The sequence below is a fragment of the Ahaetulla prasina genome, chromosome 1 (assembly GCF_028640845.1).
Source record: "Ahaetulla prasina isolate Xishuangbanna chromosome 1, ASM2864084v1, whole genome shotgun sequence".
Classification (NCBI taxonomy): Eukaryota; Metazoa; Chordata; class Lepidosauria; order Squamata; family Colubridae; genus Ahaetulla; species Ahaetulla prasina.
Window position 1 is genome coordinate 179,703,225 of NC_080539.1, and position 20,834 is coordinate 179,724,058.

The window sequence follows — 20,834 nt, forward strand, 5'->3', positions numbered from 1 at the left end:
CCCATATAAATACCTTTCTTGTATAGTATCACATTTGATCCATTAATCTGAACCTTGATCTCTTGAGATAAGTCAATGATATGAAAAAAGAAAGTTGTCAATATTTGTTAAAACAAAAGAATTTGAAATGCCTAGAATAAAAAAAGTCTCACTGTCTGTTTATTTGAAATTAATAATGAGACTACTTGATTTCTAGTTACTGTCTAGGCTGCTGATTCTAACTCAATTCAGACTTGTCAAATGAAGCAACCTACAAAATAATGTAAAGCAGAGTGCTATTCAAATTGAACAAATTCATGGGATCTTTGCTCAGCCATATTATAAATGTTTATTCATTTTAAAACATTCCACAAAAATACTGAATAACAGAGTTGAAAGGGACCTTGGAGGTCTTCTAGTCCAAACCCCTGCTCAAGCAGGAAACCCTGTACCATTTCAGGCAAATGGCTGTCCAGTCTCTTCTTAAAAATCTTTAGTGATGGAGTACCCACAAGTTCTGGAGGCAATTCGTTCCACTGATTAATTGTTCCTACTGTTAGGAAATGTCTCCTTAGTTCTAAATTGCTTTTCTCCTTGATTAGTTTCCATCCATTGCCTCCTATCCTGCCTTCAAGTGCTTTGGAGAGTAGCTTGACTCCCTCTTCTTTGTGGTAGCCCCTTAGATTTTGGAACACTGCTATCATGTCACCCCTAGTCAGTGGTGGGATTCAAATACTTTATTTATTTATTTATTTAATTAGATTTAACAACCGGTTCTCTGCCCTAATGGGTAGGCGTGGCTCGGTGGTCATGTGACCGTGTGGGCATGGCCAACTCAACGTCACTCACATTGATGGGCGCTTCGCCTTAGCTGTTACAATGTAATAAGGGTTAACCGGAGAGGTGGTTTCTGTAAGCAGGGCAATAAAGATTAGGCTAGAAACACAACCAGAATGTTTCCTTCCTGCCTTCCTTACAGGATTAGCCCTTTAAAGTGAAAAAAAAAAAGATTTCTTCCAACAACTGGTTCTCCAAACTCCTTCAAAAGTTAACAACCGGTTCTCCCGAATAGGTGTGAACTGGCTGAATCCCACCACTGCCCCTAGTCCTTCTTTTCACTAAACTAGACATACCTAATTCCTGCAACCATTCTTCATATGTTTTAGCTTCAAAATATTTTAAAAGAACTGGTTCAAATATTATTTCCATTGTAATCAGTCTTATTTTATATTTATGTCTATATTTCTGTACACTTGCATATTAAAAAATAAAAAAGGAAGCTTACACTTTTTAAAAAGTGTTATCTGTCTGTAGTAGTACATTTTTGTCTTATCTTTGAAAACATATGGTTGTGGACACAATGTGTAGCTTTAACACTATTGAAAGACTTTTTGGAATTTGCACTTAGACACAAATTTATGTATTAATTTAATTTGTTACATATTTTAAATAAGATGTGTGAGAAAGTATTCAAACATATGATATTCAAACAATACAAGTTGGATTCATTTGATTTGTTTGATCATTTCCTTGCATTATATAGATATAAACATTTCTATTCTGGGAAACTTTTGAAGAAATGGATATAAATCTTAAAGATGAATAAGAAAAAAGTTTTCTGAGCAGGAACCATTTAGTAAATGTAAGTACCTCCTTCAGTAGGCTTGACATTTTACAAGCAGGAGGTTATGCTATGTCATTATGATGCAACCCAGCTTAAAACAAACAGCAAGTTGTTGGAGTTGTCCTTATCATTCTTTGCCAAACTCCAGCAAGGATGCCCCGTTCAAATTCTTTCTCCACCAATATGCGGATCAGGTTCCCTGTTCTTGCCATTCTTTTACAAGTGATCATTATTATTTTATTTGGAATATTTGTGAGATATCAACCAGCGGACAGACGGAGTGAGCCAATCAATATAGGATTGTATCCAAGTAAGTGGCACCATTGGTTAATAAGCTATAGCAATCTGGTAAAAGTTAGCTGCCTTTTGGGATTTCCTAACACTGTGCATAACTTAATTAGGAGCTTCTTGTACTCTCATTCACTGTGTACTTTGTGCATCCTATTGGAGGCAAAAGTCTCATTCAAATGCTAAAGTTTCCCTCTGAGGCAAGCATGTCATTCTGAATAAGTGGCACAGTGCAAAATAATGCTTACATACAAATATGAAATACTCTAATGAGAAAATCTTGGTACAGATGTGATGCTTTTGCGATTTTGTTGTTAGCTAACTAGCCACTTGACATGTTCTTTCTGAATATGTCTTAACTTCCCGTTTCTAGGAAGTTCACAGAATTTTATGAATGGATATATGTTGGAATTTGAATTTCTCTGACATCTCATAGCTTGCCTTGGACTCCTATCTTCCACGTACTCAGAGACATCTGCTGACTTGCAGATTAAAACGGCAAAGATATTTTACCAGGGATTAACTGTCCCATGTCTTTCTGGCACATTGGTCAGAATGGGGGAATTCTTTATTTCTGAAACTGTAAGATCCACAAATGAATTCTTAAAAATTATATTGAAGGAGCTTCATGCTACTGTAGTCTGGCACCATGTCTATGTATTAATGTATGCCAGAGGTCTTCAAACTTGGCAGCTTTAAGACTTGTGGACTTCAACTCCCAGAATTCTGGGAGTTGAAGTCCACAAGTCTTAAAGTTGCCACGTTTGAAGACCTCTGACGTATGCCATTAGTCATTAAACATGGTCGGATAAATATTTACCTACATTTAGGGCTAATGTTCTAGGATGCTTTGTATATGTTTTTAAGATATTACTACTCAGATTTATTATTATTGTTGTCTTTGTTGAATGGGGATTCATTCTGTGAAGAAGGATGAACCTACTTATAGTTGGTACAATTCTCTTTTGAATGGAAGGAACAGCACTTAAACCATGTGTAGGCAAACTGCCCTTTGAGTCAATCTATGTGGTTTGCTTGGCAGCAAGGCATAAATAGTTTGCCGCTGTCTTCTTCTAAGCCTATTTTCAGTCTTCGGTTGTCCTCAGAAGTGGGTTCTACTTACCTCCGCTACTGGTTCGCAAGGGGAGCGCTCACGCTTCTGCGGACTGAACCGGGAGCAACCCACCACTGGTTGTCCTACTGATTTCCCAATCAAATATGAAAAAAGTCTGACTCTGCTTAGTTTTTCAGCTAAAGTTGGCCAAGTTTAATTAATTAAACCAAAACAGTAATCTAATTAGGACATGCTCCCATTGATCCAGGAACAAACAAAAAACTAAATTACCACATTTTTAGAGGAAATGTTTTTCAATTCCCTCACTTCTGTATGTGATATAGTAGTTTCAGACATCACCGGCCAACCATGGAATAATAAATCTTATGCATCTAACATACCTAGATTGGGATTTAGGTTGCAATTTTTATATGAAATGAGACATTCCATGTATCAAACCCAGAACTATTTTTTTTCTGTTTGATAGTGGCTTACCAGGATCTCAACTCAAACCTTTCTTTTAATTTCTTGCTATTTATGCCTTCTAATTGAAGAAACAATAGATAGAAGATATGTTCTTCTGTTTTAAAATATATGTTCTGTCATCCCTCCCACCTTCCATTCATTTATATCCAGTTCTCATACTGCCTGGACAAATCTCTGAGTTTTGCAGTTCTCTTGGAAAGGTTTGCTATTCCCTTTTCCTTAGGCCTGAGATAAAGTGACTCGTCCAAACTCACTCAGCTGGCTTAGTGTCTAAGGCAAGACTAGAACTCATGGTCTCCCAGTTTTTTTAACCTGAAGTTTGAACCTCTAACACCAAACTGGCTACTAAATATAGACCTCCCAAATTCATTATTTTTAAAATGATTGTTTAAAAAAAATGGAAGTGTTATTTTTGCATTAATATATGCATGACTCTTCCAAGAACCAAATGACCTCAGATCCAGACAAGTTTCACTCTATGTGGTAATGGTTGCTTAAGACTTGTCTTATCATCAAGACTTTATCTACAAACCATCTTGGAATTTCCTGGAATATTATTACACACACACACATGAAAAACATAATTTGATAATTTCTAATAAAGAAAACAGTACATTTTTGATATTAAGGCATATTCTTTAAAGCCACTGCATCCATCTCCCTCTCTTTCTCTTAAATATAATAAATATTGCTTCCTTTTCTATGGTGTTTACAGTACATACAATGACGTCTCTTTTTTTGTATGTGTTTAGATTGCCTAAACCAGGGGTCTCCAACCTTGGCAACTTTAAGACTCCTGGACTGCAACTCCCAGAATTCCTCATCCAGTTTTGCTTCTTGGAGTTGAATTCCATGAGTCTTAAAATTGCCAAGGTTGGAGACCCCTGGTCTAAACTATTATCTAAATACTTTGCAATGCAGATAATTATGATGACTAATTGCCATTATGTGAAACTGCACACCTTAGTGAGAATTTGGTATGAGCCTACAAGTGTTACAAACATGCAGAAATGAGACATTTCTGGAAGAAATGAGAAATTGTGAACAACTACCTGCCTTCAAAAAAATATGAGCCCTCAAATTGTTAAACAATCATCATAGTTAACAAATAAAGAAAAAAGAAAGTGTCCAGTAATTTAAAACAAATTTTCTTCATTCAAATCTTTTAGCTGATTCTTCAACAAATTTTATTGAAAGCAAGCCCGACTGATTTTTTTTTCTTTTTGCCTCTCACCTTTAAAAAAAAAGCTCTCTTCAGTTAATTGCAAAAACATATGTAATACAGTGGCTGCAATAAAGTTCATGCAAGGCTAAAAAGGATAAAATTAAGCTAAACAGTTAAATACAGGATGCAGGAAAAGGACTCCTCAAAGACAAAACGTAAAAGCGGAGAAGTAGATCATGATATAAGCTGATTTTGGAAGGTACTGTGGTAGACTTGACTGCAGAAAGAAGAAGTGGATGATTTGAGGATTTGAACATCCACGACAGAGAGTGATTGCAGATGCTTCCTCCTGGGCATCGGAATCTCTTCAAATTTGGGGACAAGTGGAATCTGAGAGAATGGTGATTCATAGAGATGCTTGAATATATTAGAGCAACTTGACAGAAGGAGATGTGAATGGAAAAGAATACTGGATATGAAGTTACTTTGTCAAGACCAAGCACAGGAAGAATAAATAGGTTTGGTGGGGTTGGATGCTGAGGATGAGAAGAAATTAGGCATCCCTATATGTTACCTAAAAATAGGAGGTGTACGGGAGTAAGGAAGTAGGAGAAATAGTATTGAGGTAGTGATGAAAGGATAATTTGGGAAGCAGAAATGTCATTCTAAAGAAGAGTGCATTGAAACTTGAGGCCAATCAATGCTTCTAATTTTCTAGATCTCATCTTGGCAACAAGATAGTGGGGATTTAGTGAACTCTGAATTCCAACTCTGCCTAATTTGATAATATCTCCTTGTCTTGGGTTTGAGGGCAAACCTAGTACGTATACAGAGCCTGGATAGGTGAGGAGGAGGTGTCATACTATCTGAAATGTGTTCATCTGGTTACCAGGCACTGAACCAGCCATGATTTTAGGAAAAAGAAGGCTGGATAATTATCAGTTGTCCACACTGATCTGGGATAGGTCAAATTGTATGCTGCCTTACTAAATAAATACATAAAAATAGATATGTAAATAACTGGCTGTAAATTCTTACTCACAAGCTTAGCCTCAAGGAACAAGTTGAGGGTGTTACTATTCCACTGGCTTTATTGCTGCACAGCTTCATTCCTGCCTGAGCTGCTGAACCTCATCATAGGGCTGGCATTGAAGTGCCCACCCTATTGGTTTTGGGAGACATCTTGAGGGATGAGTTCAGATGTCTCATGGCTACTATGAACTTACAAACCTTGTCTTCCATGATCATGAGCTCAGATGATGATGGGATCAACATATTTCAGAGTAACTGAAATGTGGCAGGAGACATTTTTCTCAATCCCTTGTCATAATCTGATCATTCTCCAGTTTACCTGTCAGCCAGTGCCAATGACCTCCATAGGAAGGATGGACCCATTTGATTGGCCCACCCCAGGCGCATAGTGGGGTGGCTTTGCAAAGGTTACTTGGGGATTATTTCAAGGTCTGCTCACTGTACCAAGAAAACACAGTGGTTTATCAAAGAGATCCAGAATATGAAACTGCAGAAGAGATTATAAAGCTCCACCCTACATTGATGCTGATGAAGATGAACGTGACTGAACATGCAGAAGAGCTCAGATTCTAGTCTACATTATAGCAAGAAAAGCAGTGGAGTGAGGTTTCTTCCCCTTATTGTATTTAGTAAAGTTAATCTGGCAGAAAATCAGGCCAAAAATTGAGTACTGGGCCGCTGCTGTAATGAATTCATACACAACCGAAAGGATGAAAGTGCTTATATTCATTCACAGTTGAATGTTAGCTGGAGGAGAGTTGGCAGAAGCCTTATTTGATGAGTTTATCTGGAATTGCTTTGACTCTATGGTTCCTAAAGGAATGGATAAGTTTAGTGTCCTGTTTGGTGTACCACTTCTAAATTACACCCCTACTTTCACCTGTTTGGGGAAAACCTCCAGAAAAGTTACATGAAACCGGGTTCAAGTAGTGCTTAATGCATTCTTGATGAAGATGATTGTGTCACCAGTCAGTAGTGCATTCCCTCCTCAAGAAGCTATTGTTATGGCAACTGAAGAAATATATAACTGATGAAAATTTGAGTTTGAGAAGATGGACTGTAATTTGAGAAATGGACTTATGAAATTTGAAGGAATATACAAGTGAGAAAAAAAATTGAATTTGAGAAGATGGATTAATTTTAAAAATGAACTGTAAGAAGAAGTAATATGTAAAGTTGGTATTGCTTCTTTTCTTTTTATTATTCTTTCCTATCTCTTTATTTTTATTGTGAGGGGATCTAAAGTTTTAAATTTTTAAAGGTGGGAGGTTATGTATATTTTGTATACTTTAGCTTGTGATTGTTGGTCATAATACCCAGTATTTGCTCTGGGAAGTCTGGGGGAGGGGAGGAGGGGGAAAGGGGAAATGATACATGGATTGATTATTAATGTACAGTAATTTTGAAGATATGAAATTAAAATTTAAAATGATATTGGGGATGCTCGACTGCCATTTCAGAAAGAAAAGGAGAGAGTAGAAGGAGGGAAGAAAGTAGGTAGGAAAGAGTAGAGAAGGAGGAGGCGAAAAAGAAGGTAAGATAGGGTAAGAAGGGAGGAGTGGAGAAGGAGGAGAGGAAGTAGTAAAGTGAAGGAGATGAAGGATGTGAAAGTAGTAGAGGGTAGAGAGGGAGGTTGTGAAGAAAAGAAGTGGCAATCGGGCAGGCCTGATTCAGTAATAAATAAAAATTAATGATTAATGATGGATAATAGTTTGTACATAAATATGATGTTGGAAAATGGAAATAAAAATTATTTATAAAAAAAAAAGAAGAAGAAGAAGCTATTGTTCAAACCTATTTTTCTGCATAACCAGTAGCCAGTCTTGAATCTTCTTTTCTGAAGAAAATTTGTTGAGAACGTAATGAGGTTGCAACTGCAGAAAGCCCTGGATGAAATGGATTATGTATATCCTTTCAGTAGAGGTTATGTTCCAGGCATGGGATGGAAATCACATGGGTCACCTTTGTACTTGATTTTGGTGGGGCCACAATATTCCTTTTTGCAATCAGTGACTTCTTGGATTCATGGCCCCATGCACTCTACATAAGACTGCCTTTGAAGATCATTCAGCTTGTCCAGTTGGTTATGCATACTTTTATTATTTATTTATTTATTTATTTATTTATTTATTTATTTATTTATTTATTTTATTTTGTCACAACAGCATATATAAGCATAAGCATGTAATAACTATATTAATTGGATATAATGAAAGGAAACAATAGGACAGGAACAGTAGGCACGTTTGTGCTCTTATGCACGCCCCTTACAGACCTCTTAGGAATGGGGTGAGGTCAATAGTAGACAGTTTTTGGTTAAAGCTTTGGGGATTTTGGGAAGAGACCACAAAGTCAGGTAGTGTATTCCAAGTATTAACAACTCTGTTACTGAAGTCATATTTTCTGCAATCAAGATTGGAGCGGTTAACATTAAGCTTAAATCTATTGTGTGCTCGTGTGTTGTTGTGATTGAAGCTGAAGTAGTCAGGAAGGACATTGTAATAGATGATTCTATGAGTTAAACTTAGGTCCTGTCGAAGGTGGCGGAGTTCTAAATTTTCTAAACCCAGGATTTAAGTCTGGTGGCATAAGGTATTTTGTTGTATTCAGAGGAGTGGAGAACTCTTCTTGTAAAATATTTCTAGACACATTTAATTGTATTGATGTCTGAAATGTGGTATGGGTTAGGTCTATAAGTGTTAGGTCATTGTTGGTGCGGTTGGGGAATGTCGGGTATGAGCCATTACTGTTAACAAAGACTGAGCATTCAGTTTTGTAATACTACAGGAGTTGCATTGGTTGCTGATTAGCTTGGGGTACAATTCAAACTGCTGATTACCGTTTTTAAAGCCCTATGTGGTTCAAGGCCTGGATATCTCTGAGAGCACCTCAGAGATGGATTGAGGCTGCTTATCTAGTGAGAAGGCTTGCTGAGGGTCTCAGAACTTAAGGAATGTCCAGACTGCTTTTCTCCTATGAAACTTTTTGAAGAACCTGAAGAGTTGCCCTTCATTTGTTGTTACAGAAATGGCTAGTTTATACTATTAGGGAAAAAAGTTCGATATTAATGCTTTATGCAACACCTTTTTTTCCTTTTTCCTTCTCTTCTTCATGTCTCTTTTCCCCCTTCCTCTCCTCTCTGTATCCTACTATTTGCTTTGTATTTTTGTATTTTATTCTATAAAATAATAAAATGTTAAAATGAAAGAGGGGCCCTTCAGAGGAGCATTTGTGGATAACATGAAAGGACACAGTACCCCAGAGATGCTCTGACCTTAGATGTTTTTTTTTATTTAATTTTGTCATAACAATATAGGAAAAGAACAATAGGACAGGAATGGTAGGCACGTTTGTGCTCTTATGCACGCCCCTTAAAGTCCTCTTAGGAATGGGGTGAGGTCAACAGTGGATAGATTTTGGTTAAAGCTTTTGGGGTTATGAGAAGAGACAACAGAATCAGGTAATGCATTCCAAGCACAGATAATTCTGTTACAGAAATCATATTTTCTGCAATCCAAATTGGAGCAGTTGACATTAAGTTTAAATCTATTGGTAGCTCTTGTATTATTGCAGTTGAAACTGAAGTAGTCTTTAACAGGAAGTACATTACAATAGATGATTCTATGAGCTAAACCCAGGTCCTGTCGAAGGCGACGGAGTTCCAAGTTTTCTAAACCCAGGATTTCAAGTCTGGTGGGATAAGGTATTTTGTTGGTTACGGAGGAGTGGAGAACACTTCTCGTCAAATACCTCTGGACACGTTCAATTGTATTGATGTCAGAAATGTGGCATGGGTTCCAGACAGGCGAGCTGTAATCAAGAATTGGCCTAGCAAAAGTTTTATATGCTCTGGTCAGTAGTGTGGTGTTTTTGTTGTTAGTTATTCCTTATATTTCTTTTCTTACTGCTATAATTGTATTCTTTCTTTCTCTCTTCCTCGTCCTTTTTCTCTCTGTGTATGTATGTTTGCATGTGTATAGAGTCACTCAGAGTCTTTGAATTGGAATAGCATATAAATCGGAATAATACAATACCATCGGCTGGCTCCAGTTATGATTTAATTTCTCTTATGTAAATCAAATAGCAGGAGGCGGGCATAGAATGGAGAGAAAAGAGGATAGCTCTGGGAATGTTTCAAACATTTCACTCAACCAGAAGGGAAAGAAGGCAGGAATGATGTTTGAAATCAAGACAGCAGAAAGTTCTGGTAGCAGGAAGACTACTTATGACATTAAAAAAAAGCCACCGAAGGGAAGACAGATTTTGTGCAAAGAACTTCTGAGCATCAGTTAACAGCTTGGCCAATATGGAACATGAGAAGCTGGATGAGGGAATCTCCCAGTGCTTTTTGATGGCTTGGAGGGTCAAGAAGAGGAGAAGTTGAGAGAAGCAGTTTGAAGACTAGAAAAAAGGAGTCTGATGGGAGAGAGGGAGGAGAAGTATTACCCAAGACTTTGTCTCAAGGCAATTACAGTGAGCTTATTTGCCAAGGGAGCAGTTACAGTTGGGCTGTTTAAACTTGTAATGACCTTTAAAAATATTCTGCATCTCTCAGGTGGCTCATTCAATAGCCCAATGTGTTTAAGGTTGTTTCTGTTACTCTTCATTGCCTGTTTGCTGTTTCTTAATAAATAAAATTCTACCAGGTTCTCACTTGAATATGGCTTTTCCCTCTTACTCAATACCTTTAAAAGGCAGAGAAATTGCTCTTATTGCTCTTAAATTTCAGCCAGTTAAGACCACCTACCCTCTTTCAGGATAATCCGTTCCATTCTACACACACCCCCATTTGCTCCTGAAACTATCAGCACTACATAGCCACTGAATGGAATGGCTTCTTAAGAGAGATTTTTTAATGGATGAGGAAAGGCACTTTGTGAACATTTGTGCTACATAAGCAACCTCCCCCCTCCTTCCCTTCTTCCCTTCTTTCTTCCTTCCTTCCTTCCTTCCTTCCTTCCTTCCTTCCTTCCTTCCTTCCTTCCTTCCTTTCTTTCTTTCTTTCTTTCTTTCTTTCTTTCTTTCTTTCTTTCTTTCTCTCTCCCTTCCTCCCTCCCTCCCTCCCTCCCTCCCTCCCTCCCTTTTTTGATAATGTTACCAGAAATTTTAAAACTTTTAAAACTTGGAAAAATTGGCAGGGCAAAAAACCCAAGAATTAAATTAAAATTATTACGGGATGCAAAAGAAAGAGGGGGATTCGGCCTACCAGCTTTAGTTTGGGTAAGTGATTGCCTCACCTCAAAAATAGAAGATTGTTGACACTAGAAGGACATGATCTCCAAATAGGATGGCACACTATCATCTGGGAAGAGAAGTACAAAGTCCACCAGTACTTCCAAAGGCTCTATATTAGGAGGGCGCTTTTAGATATTTGGATTAAAACCAAAAGAAGCAATTATATAGAGATCCCTAACTGGATATTGATAGTAGAAATGCTGACATATACTAATTTTCTTAAAGCAGGAGGGGCTGTTACATATAAAGAATTATTAAATGTGAAAGGAATAAATCAAGGAATAAGTTAAAGGAAGAAGGAATTGAATTAGAATGGTTGGTATATTTACAAATACAGTCTAAATTTATGAAGGATAAAAAAGTGGGATATAAAATTAGAATCATCAGAATTGTTTAAAATTTTATTAAGTATGGAGGGAAAGGCCATAAAAAATCGTACCGTTTTTTTATTAGAACAAGCATGTCATGTTCTAATCGTACTATTAGAACAAGACATGCTTGAAGAACAAGTTAAGGAGACTATGATAACTTGGAGTAAATGTTTTGGGTACAGTATTGATCTGGATAATTGGCAAAATCTTTGGGGAAAATATATCAAAATTACACTGGCAGCTTCTTACAAAGAAAACCTGTATAAAATGTTTTACAGGTGGCATTTTCCACCCACAAGATTGGCAAAATTGGTAAAAAAATATTCTCCAATTTGTTGGAAATGTGAGGTGGAGTTAGGGTCATATTATCATATGTGGTGGGAATGCCCAAAAGCAAAAAGCAAATAAGGAGCTGGGTAGAAGAGATGCTAATGGTCAAAATAGAGGTCAAGCAGAATTTTTCTTATTGGGCATGGTGGATGACAAATATGACAAATATAACATTGCATATACTAACTGTGGCAAGATTAGCATTTGTTCAAAAATGGAAGTGTAAAGAAATACTCTCAGAAGAAGTAATATGTAAAATTTTCAGCTGTGCAGAGATGGACAGACTCACTTTAGAACTCAAAGACAAAAGTGAATCAAGGTACTATGAAGTATGACTGGCTAGACAAGAGGAAGAATGAACGTCTGGAAATGTATATATAAATGTATATTGAACTTGTGAGTGTAATATAGGTTTATTAAATATGTGTATAGCTGTAGAGGAAGTAATACATTGTATACCTGATATATAATGAAGTAGGAGCTATGTAAATTTGTATATAGATTGAGGAATATATGACTTATTAACATGAATTTGATGCAAATGTTAGAAACCAGAGATGTCGAGCAATGTCCAATATTTTTGTTTTTTAAACTAATAAAATATTTAATAAAAATAAATAAATAAATAGTTGATTAGAGATAAAACTATAATTATATTTAATTTAAATAAAAGTAAATTGAATGACAAAAAAAGAAAGAAAGAAAAGAAAAATTGGAATGAAGTTGCCAGGAGAAACTTATTTACTGATGCTGCCTATTATAAATTTTTTGTCATAATTTTTTTCCCCTAGTCTTTCAGGATGTTCATGTGATGATATTTATTGGGTTTGGTTTCCTGATGACCTTCCTGAAAAAATATGGCTTCAGCAGTGTTGGCATCAACTTGCTCATTGCTGCCTTGGGCCTTCAGTGGGGCATCCTCTTACAAGGATTTTGGCACATGGTATCGAATAGTGTCAATAATACCATTGAAAGGTAAGAAGTATACCCTGGGAAGCACAAGTGACTTGAATATTAAGATTGGTTACCAAGAGTTTCCTACAAGTGAATTTCTAATAGAATTCCCAGAAATTTGACTGATTTTAAATCTATATTCACTGCTTTTCTTTCACGATGTTCAGGAGCAGACTAGACATGATAACAGGTTTTTTTTCTGCGGCTGTTTCACCTCACCTTTTTCCAAATTTTCCTTGTAATGTCTTCTGCAGTATAGTATTAGCAATAGCACTTAGACTTATATACTGCTTCGTAGCACTTTATAGCCCTCTCTAAGTGGTTTACAGAGTCAGCGTATTGCCCACAACAATTTGGGTCCTCATTTTACTAACTCAGAAGGATGGAAGGCTGAGTCATCCTTGAGCCAGTAAGGATCAAACCCCTGGCAGTGGGCAGAGTCAGCCTGCAATACTGCATTCTAACTACTGTGCTATCACAGCTCTTAAAATGTAAATTTCAAGGCAAAGAAGCACTTTATAAGAGAAATACAGAAAGAGAATAAAAAGAGAAAGAAGGCAGTTCTGTACTTCTTATAATAACTGGTTTTGGCACCCAAACTTTTTTATGGTCAAATTGCTCATTATTTGTTCAGAAGGTATTGTTTACACATCTTCTTATATCTTTAATACACCATCAGATAATAAATAGGAGCAATAGCAGGGGTGAAATGCTCCTGGTTTGGACCGGATCGCCCGGACCAGAGAACCAGTAGCAAAAATCCCTGCCCCCTCCCCATGCCCAGCTCAGCCGCGCGATCATCAGAGGTTTTTTTTTTTTAACTTTTAAAAGCATTTTTTCTTCGGCCAAAAAATGCTTTTAAAAGTTTAAAAAAACCACCCTCTGATGATCACACAGCTCAGCTGGGATCATCAGAGACTCTTTGGCCGAAGAGGTTGTAGAAAAAAATGCTTTTAAAAGTTAAAAAATAAAAAGTTGGCCACGCCCACCCAGGCACATTACCCCCCCCAAGCCACGCCCACAGAACCAGTAATAACAAATTTTACATTTCACCACTGAGCAAGAGTACTCATCCTAAGAATAAGATCCTATGCTCTTAGCAATGCGCTCAGCAATGATACTGAGTCAACAACTGTTTTTAATTTGGATTCAGACCTGGAACTCCTTCATCTAGTTCTTGAGAAAGCTGACATCTAAGGCCACAATCAGAAAATAAAGCAGTGTAAAGCCAGCTAGAGCCAGCAAGCTCGACTTAAGGAGCATCCTGCTAATTGAAGTAACGGAAGATATGTAGGATGCCCCCGGGGCTTGGAAAAGTAACTAGCACAGTATTGACTCAGCAGGGTTTTCATGATTCTCTGTCTTCGAATACACAATTATAAAACTTTCCTGAAAGCAGAATTCATTCATTAAGTTTTAGCACCTCTTTTCTTTCTTTCTTTCTACCTCCTGTTGAGTTTACTTTTATGTCAATCAATATATTCAGTCAATGAACAGCAAAGATACAAAATTTTGAGAAAATAAGAATGGATTTATTATGACCTTAAAACAAATAAAAGCAGAAATTCACGAAGCCAGGATAACTATTTTAAATAAAAAACATGTGCATCTTTATGTGCTTTATTAATAGTCGCTATGTAAATACACATATAACCTATATGTTTTTATTTTTTCTCATTAAATCGAAAGTATGATAAATGCAGACTTCAGCACAGCAGCTGTCCTGATCTCATTTGGAGCCATCCTGGGGAAAACAAGTCCAGTTCAGATGCTGATTTTAACAATGTTTGAAATTACTATATTTGTATGCAATGAGCATCTTGTGGTGAACGTGCTACAGGTAGGAATTTTCTGGCTTCTATTTTACTGTGATCTACATGTCATTTTATAAAGGACCCTGTCTTCTAGGTCACTTTTTTATTTTTGGTATGCTGGGCTTTAAGACCTTCTCTGACAATGTCTACCTTGTCTGTCTTGCTTTGGAAGAACATTTTGATTTGAGTGCTGCATTATATTTCCATGAAATAGAAATGCTCAGTTCTGAAAAATTGTACGGGTCTTTTGTCTTTTTTCCCCATGCAGAAAAAAAATCAGCTTTAATGAAAAGCAAACCCCATTGGGTGAAAATTAATCAGTAAGAGGGAGATGAAAATTAAAAGTCCACCAGGTCTATTCCACTCTAGATTAGGGACCACCAGACAGGGTTTTTTTTTTTTATCCAGGATCTATTTCCATACCATAACAGAATGCATTAAGAAAGAATCAACATTTCCGCAGAGAAAATTAAAGAAACAGATCTCTTCTTTAGAAATCTGCCCTCTCCATGCCAAGTGTTTCCAGCAAGAGAAGGCACCTCCAACAAATCCAAGAAATGGATGACTCTAGAATTTGCTCTAGAATATAGACTCTAGAATATAGAATAGAAGGGGACGACAGAGAACGAGGTGGCTGGATGGAGTCACTGAAGCAGTAGGCATGAGTTTAAATTGACTCCAGAGGATGGTAGAGGACAGGAAGGCCTGGAGGAACGTTGTCCATGGGGTTGCGATGGGTTGGACATGACTTCGCAACTAATAACAAGAATTTGCTAAGTAATTCCTAACCCATCTTCTCTCAGGAACAGCCAGCCAATACATCTCCCAGTTTATTTACTTATCAAATTTATATCATCTCACAAATGTGACCCTGTGCAGCATAGAATAAAACAAACAGAATAAATCTAAAACAACAATTTAAAATAATTCAACATAAATATAAATAAGATCGTGGGAGAAACTTACACACATACAACCATTTCCTGGTTGCCATTGGTCAGTTTCATCCATGAAAATCTTCCTGTTGGTTTTCCTATTCTAAAAGGTAATACTGAGTTCAGAAGCAATGTGTGGCTGAATACACTAAGCTGTATGCAAGCGGAATTGGATTGCCCTCTGCTTTCTCTGCTTTGTAAGTATCCAGAGGGCATTCAGATGACCATCTTAAATCCAGTCCCTTCTGAGCCAGGACAAGACAAAACAATGCCGAACATATGAGGTTGCTTGAAGTAGAGGTGAAATTTATTTCTAATAGCACAATATAGGAAAAGTACCAGATCAGCAATCGGAAGTGGACCCTGAGTCCTCCCCCACACCCCCATAAGTTCCTTATATAGGAAAACTTGCCTTTGTTCTATGAAGAACATGCCTTCGACGTGACTTGAGCTTAACTCATAGAATCATCTGCTACAATGTCCTTCCTGTTGAAGACTACTTCAGCTTCAATCGCAACAATACACGAGCCCACAATAGATTCAAGCTTAATGTGAACCGCTCCAATCTTGATTGCAGAAAATATGACTTCAGTAACAGAGTTGTTAATGCCTGGAATGCAATACCGGACTCTCTGGTCTCTTCCCAAAATCCCCAAAGCTTTAACCAAATACTATTTACTATTGACCTCACCCCATTCCTAAGAGGTCTGGAAGGGGCGTGCATAAGAGCACCAGTGTGCCTACCGCTCCTGTCCAAATGTTCCCTTTAATTATATCCAATTTGTATAATTTACATACTTATGTTTATATATATACATATAAACATATATAGGAAGAGTACCAGATCAGCAATTGGAAGTGGACACCCTAGTCCTCCCCAACACCCCCGTAAGTTCCTTATATAGGAAAACTTGCCTTTGTTCTATGAAGAACATGCCTTCGACATGACCTGGGCTTAACTCATAGAATCATCTGTTACAATGTCCTTCCTGTTGAAGACTACTTCAGCTTCAATTGCAACAATACACGAGCACACAACAGATTTAAGCTTAATGTGAACCGCTCCAATCTTGATTGCAGAAAATATGACTTCAGAAACAGAGTTGTTAATGCCTGGAATGCACTACCTGACACTGTGGTCTCTTCCCAAAGTCCCCAAAGCTTTAACCAAAAACTATCTACTATTGACCTCACCCCATTCCTAAGAGGTCTGTAAGTGGCGTGCATAAGAGCACCAACCTGCCTACCGTTCCTGTCCTAATGTTCCTTTAATTATATCAATTTGTATAATTTACATACTTATGTTTATATATATGCTTATATATACTGTTGTGACAAAATAAATAAAGATAGGCAGAGCAAACCTGCCCTTTAGAAATTGACTGGTTCTCCAAAGGGAATCATTCTAGGGTCAGGTGCCCTGCTGAGTTTTATTTATTTATTTATTTATTTATTTATTTATTTATTTGATTTGATTTTATACCGCCCTTCTCCCGAAGGACTCAGAGGCGGTGTACAGGCATAATAAAACCGACAATACAATATACAAGTTTAAAATACGATTTAAAAACTTATTTAAATTAGCCCAATGATTAAAATTTACCATACTAAAAACCCGTTTAAAATTAATAAATTTAACATTAAAATCCCAATTTAAGCCAGCCAGCGGATAAAAGATGAGTCTTGAGTTCGCGATGAAATGTCCGAAGGTCAGGTATTTGGCGTAAACCGGGAAGCTCGTTCCAGAGTGTGGAGCCCCCACAGAAGGCCCTTCCCTGGGGCCGCCAGCCGACATTGTTTGGCGGACGGCACCCTGAGAAGTCCCTCTCTATGGGGCGTATGGGTCAGTGGGGCGTGTGGTAACAGCAGGCGGTCCCGTAAGTACCCAGGTCCTAAGCCATGGAGCGATTTAAAGGTCATAACCAACACCTTAAAGTGCACCCGGAAGGCCACAGGCAGCCAGTGCAGTCTGCGCAGGAGGCGGTGTTACATGGGAGCTACGCGTAGCTCCTCTATAACCAGCAGCTGCATTCTGGACTAACTGAAGCCTCCGAGCGCACTTCAAGGGGCCCATGTAGAGAGCATTACAGTAATCAGCGAGAGGTAGCAGGCGCATGAGTGACTGTGCATAAGGCATCCCGATCAAGGAAGGCGCAACTGCGAACCAGGCGAACCTGGTGGAAGGCCCTCCTGGAGCGGCCGTCAAATGGTCTTCAAGCGACAGCCGATCATCCAGGAGGACACCCAAGTTGCACCCTATCCTTTGGGGCCAGTAACTCGCCTCCAACAGCCAGCGCGGCTGCAGCTGACTGAATCGGGTGCCGGCATCCACAGCCACTCCGTCTTGGAGGATTAAGCTTGAGCCTGTTTCTCCCCATCCAGACCCGTACAGCTTCCAAACACGGGACAGCACTTCAACAACTTCATTGGGGTGGTCCGGGTGGAAAAGTACAGCTGGGTGTCGTCAGCGTACTGCTGGTATCTCACCCGAAACCACTGATGATCTCACCCAGCGGCTTCATGTAGATGTTGAACAGCAGGCGAGAGAATCGACCCTGTGGGACCCCACAAGTGAGGCCCCTCGCGGTCGACCTCTGCCCCCTGTCAACACCGTCTGCGACCGGTCAGAGAGATAGGAGGAGAACCACCGATATCGGTGCCTCCCTCCCAATCCCCCAACGGCGCAGCAGGATACCATGATCGATGGTATCGAGCGCGCTGAGAGGTCTAATAGGACCAGGGCAGAGGAATATCCCTGTCCCTGGCCCTCCAGAGATCATCCACCAATGCGACCAAAGCTGTCTCCGTGCTGTATCCGGGTCGGAAGCGGACTGGAGCAGGTCTAGATAGACATCTTCATCCAGGTGTTGGGGCAGCTGTCGCGCCACGGCACTCTCTACAACCGCAACAAAGCGAAGGTTGGAACTGGGCGATAATTACCCAAAATAGCTGGGTCCAAAGAGGGCTTCTTAAGGAGGGTCTCACCACCGCCTCTTTCAAGGCGGCAGGAAAACCCGTCCAACAAAAGCGTTGATAATCCTCTGGAGCCAGCCTCGTGTCACCGCCTGAGTGGCCAGTACCAGCCAGGAAGGACACGGGTCCAGTAAACATGTCGTGCCGTGAAGCCTCCCCAACAACCTGTCACGTCCTCGGGAGCCACAGGGTCAAACTCATCCCAAATGTGCTCAACAAGGCGTGCCTCCTCTCCCTCGCTTGGATCATCCCAAATTCGGTCCAGACCGTCCCTCAGCTGGCGATTTTATCGTATAGATAACCACTAAACTCCTCGGCTCGTCCCTGCAAAGGTCATCCGCACCTCCTGATGTGGGAAGGCGGGTCACCCAGCTGGGCGGCGGGCGGTTATCTGCCGACGCAATGAGGGTGGGCGTAGGGCGCCTCGCTTCCCTCATTGCCACTAGGTAGGTCCTAGAATAGGTCTAACTAGTGTCCGATCAACTTGCGACTGGACCTCCAGGTGCTCTCTAGGCGTCTTCTCCGGCGTTTCATCTCCCTCAGCCCCTCGGAGAACCAAGGGGCCGGACGAGATCTACGCCGGGTCAGAGGCCGCAAAGGCGCGACACGGTCCAGGGCCCCGGCCGCTTAGGAATGGTCCTCTTAGGAATGGGGTGAGGTCAATAGTAGAAAGTTTTTGGTTAAAGCTTTTAGGATTATGGGAAGAGACCACAGAGTCAGGTAAAGTATTCCAAGCACTGATGATTCTGTTGCAGAAGTCATATTTTCTGCAATCTAGATTAAAGCGGTTTACATTAAGTTAAAATCTATTGGTTGCCCTTCTATTATTGCAATTAAAGCTGAAGTAGTCTTTGACAGGAAGGACATTACAATAGATGATTCTGTGAGTTAAACTTAGGTCTTGTCGAAGGCGACGGAGTTCCAAGTTTTCTAAGCCTAGGATTTCAAGTCTGGTGGGATAAGGTATTTTGTTGTTTTCAGAGGAATGGAGAACTCTTCTTGTAAAATATTTCTGGACACGTTCAATTGTATTGATGTCAGAGATGTGGTGAGGGTTCCAAACAGGTGAGCTGTATTCTAGGATTGGTCTAGCAAATGTTTTATATGCTCTGGTTAGTAGTGTGGTGTTTTGGAAAAGAAGCTACATAAAATTAGGTTTACAACTCTTAGAGCTTTTTTGCTATGTAGTTGCAGTGGGCTTTGGCACTTAGATCATTTGACATGAAAACTCCAAGGTCTTTAACGGGATGGGGTCGTCTGTAAGGTAATGTCCATCTAGTATGTACTTAGTTTTAGGGTTCTTTTTCCTATATGTAAGACTGAGCATTTGCTGGTTGAAATTTGGAGCTGCCAATTTTAGACCAAGCGGTTAGATGGTCAAGGTCGTTTTGAATGATAGAAGTGTTGTCTGTGGTGTTAAATAGTTTGACATCGTCAGCAAAGAGAACACAATTACTTGAGATATGGTCACAAAGATCATTAATGTATAGAATAAAGAGTGTTGGTCCAAGGACGCTGCCTTGAGGAACGCCACTCTTGACAGGAACAGGATTTGATAAAGCATTGCCAATTTTGACCACTTGTTGTCTGTTAGACAGAAAAGCAGATATCCATTTGTGGAGGGGTCCTGAGATGCCATAGGATGTTAGTTTAAGGAGAAGTTTATTGTGTACTACTGAGTCAAAAGCTTTGCAGAAGTCTATGTAGATTGCATCTATTGATTTGCCTTGATCTAGATTTCAAGTCCATATGATTTTGCAGTGGAGAAATTGTAAGTTACATGATAACTTTTTCCTGAAACCAAATTGTTTGTTGGAGAGTAGGTTGTTAGTTTCTAAGTGTGAGGTAATGGATTGGTTGATGATAGATTCCATGACTTTGCAGGTGACGCAGCAAAGGGAGATCGGTCTGTAGTTTTCGACTAAGCTGGGGTCTCCTTTTTTGAAGATGGGGATGACTGTGGCTAGTGACCAAAATTTGGGAAGAGAACTGGTAGTGAAAGCTTTATCAAAGATAATACTTAGGGGTTCAGCTATATTAATGGAAAGTTTTTTTAAGAAATATGCACATAGTCCATCGGGTCCAATAGAAAGCGATGGTTTTAAGTTGTGAAGAGCTTTACCAACATTGTCTTCTGTGAAATCTATATGAGTTAAATCATGTAGTTTTCCACTTATTTTCTGCTCAATTAGCATTATACATAGAAGTGGCAGTCTCATAGAGGAAAGGATCTTTTGTTTATTAATGGCTGAAATCTCTGGCATCCCGAAAGGAATGTTACCTGAATGGGCTGCTGCCTTTGATCAATTTCAGCCTCTTCGTCAACTTTGTTACCTTTTGTTTTAGTATAATTTCTCATCTTTAGCTTTGTGGCTGTGAGATTGGGACTGAGGAATAAGAGAAGACTGAATGTCAGGGAAGACTGGGGAATGGGACAGATGTTTGCCAAAGACCATGAACTGAACAAAAGTCAGAGTCTTGGGATCAGAGCTCCAGACACCAAACACAGGCACCAAATCTTTGTATCCATCTTTATTATCTTGCTGTGCCACAAGATTCCTCTCCTCAAATCCACAACTTTCCATGACTACAGA

The 20,834-nt window shown here is 39.2% G+C and overlaps 1 protein-coding gene across 3 annotated transcripts in view; it reads left to right on the forward strand.

Moving 5' to 3' along the window:
- RHAG (Rh associated glycoprotein) overlaps positions 1-20,834 on the forward strand; it is a 42,926-nt gene that overhangs the window by 8,004 nt on the left and 14,088 nt on the right. The window contains exons 1-3 of one of the 3 annotated variants that reach the window (XR_009155066.1): positions 1,713-1,913; positions 12,356-12,539; positions 14,208-14,358. Coding sequence is in view for 2 of the 3 variants with exons in the window: in XM_058182939.1 (XP_058038922.1) it covers positions 1,757-1,913; positions 12,356-12,539; positions 14,208-14,358 (492 nt within the window). In the remaining variant the exon portion in view is untranslated. Of the gene's footprint in view, positions 1-1,712; positions 1,914-12,355; positions 12,540-14,207; positions 14,359-20,834 lie in introns of those variants that run through there. The other 2 variants (XM_058182939.1, XM_058182951.1) reach the window with 2 other exon arrangements.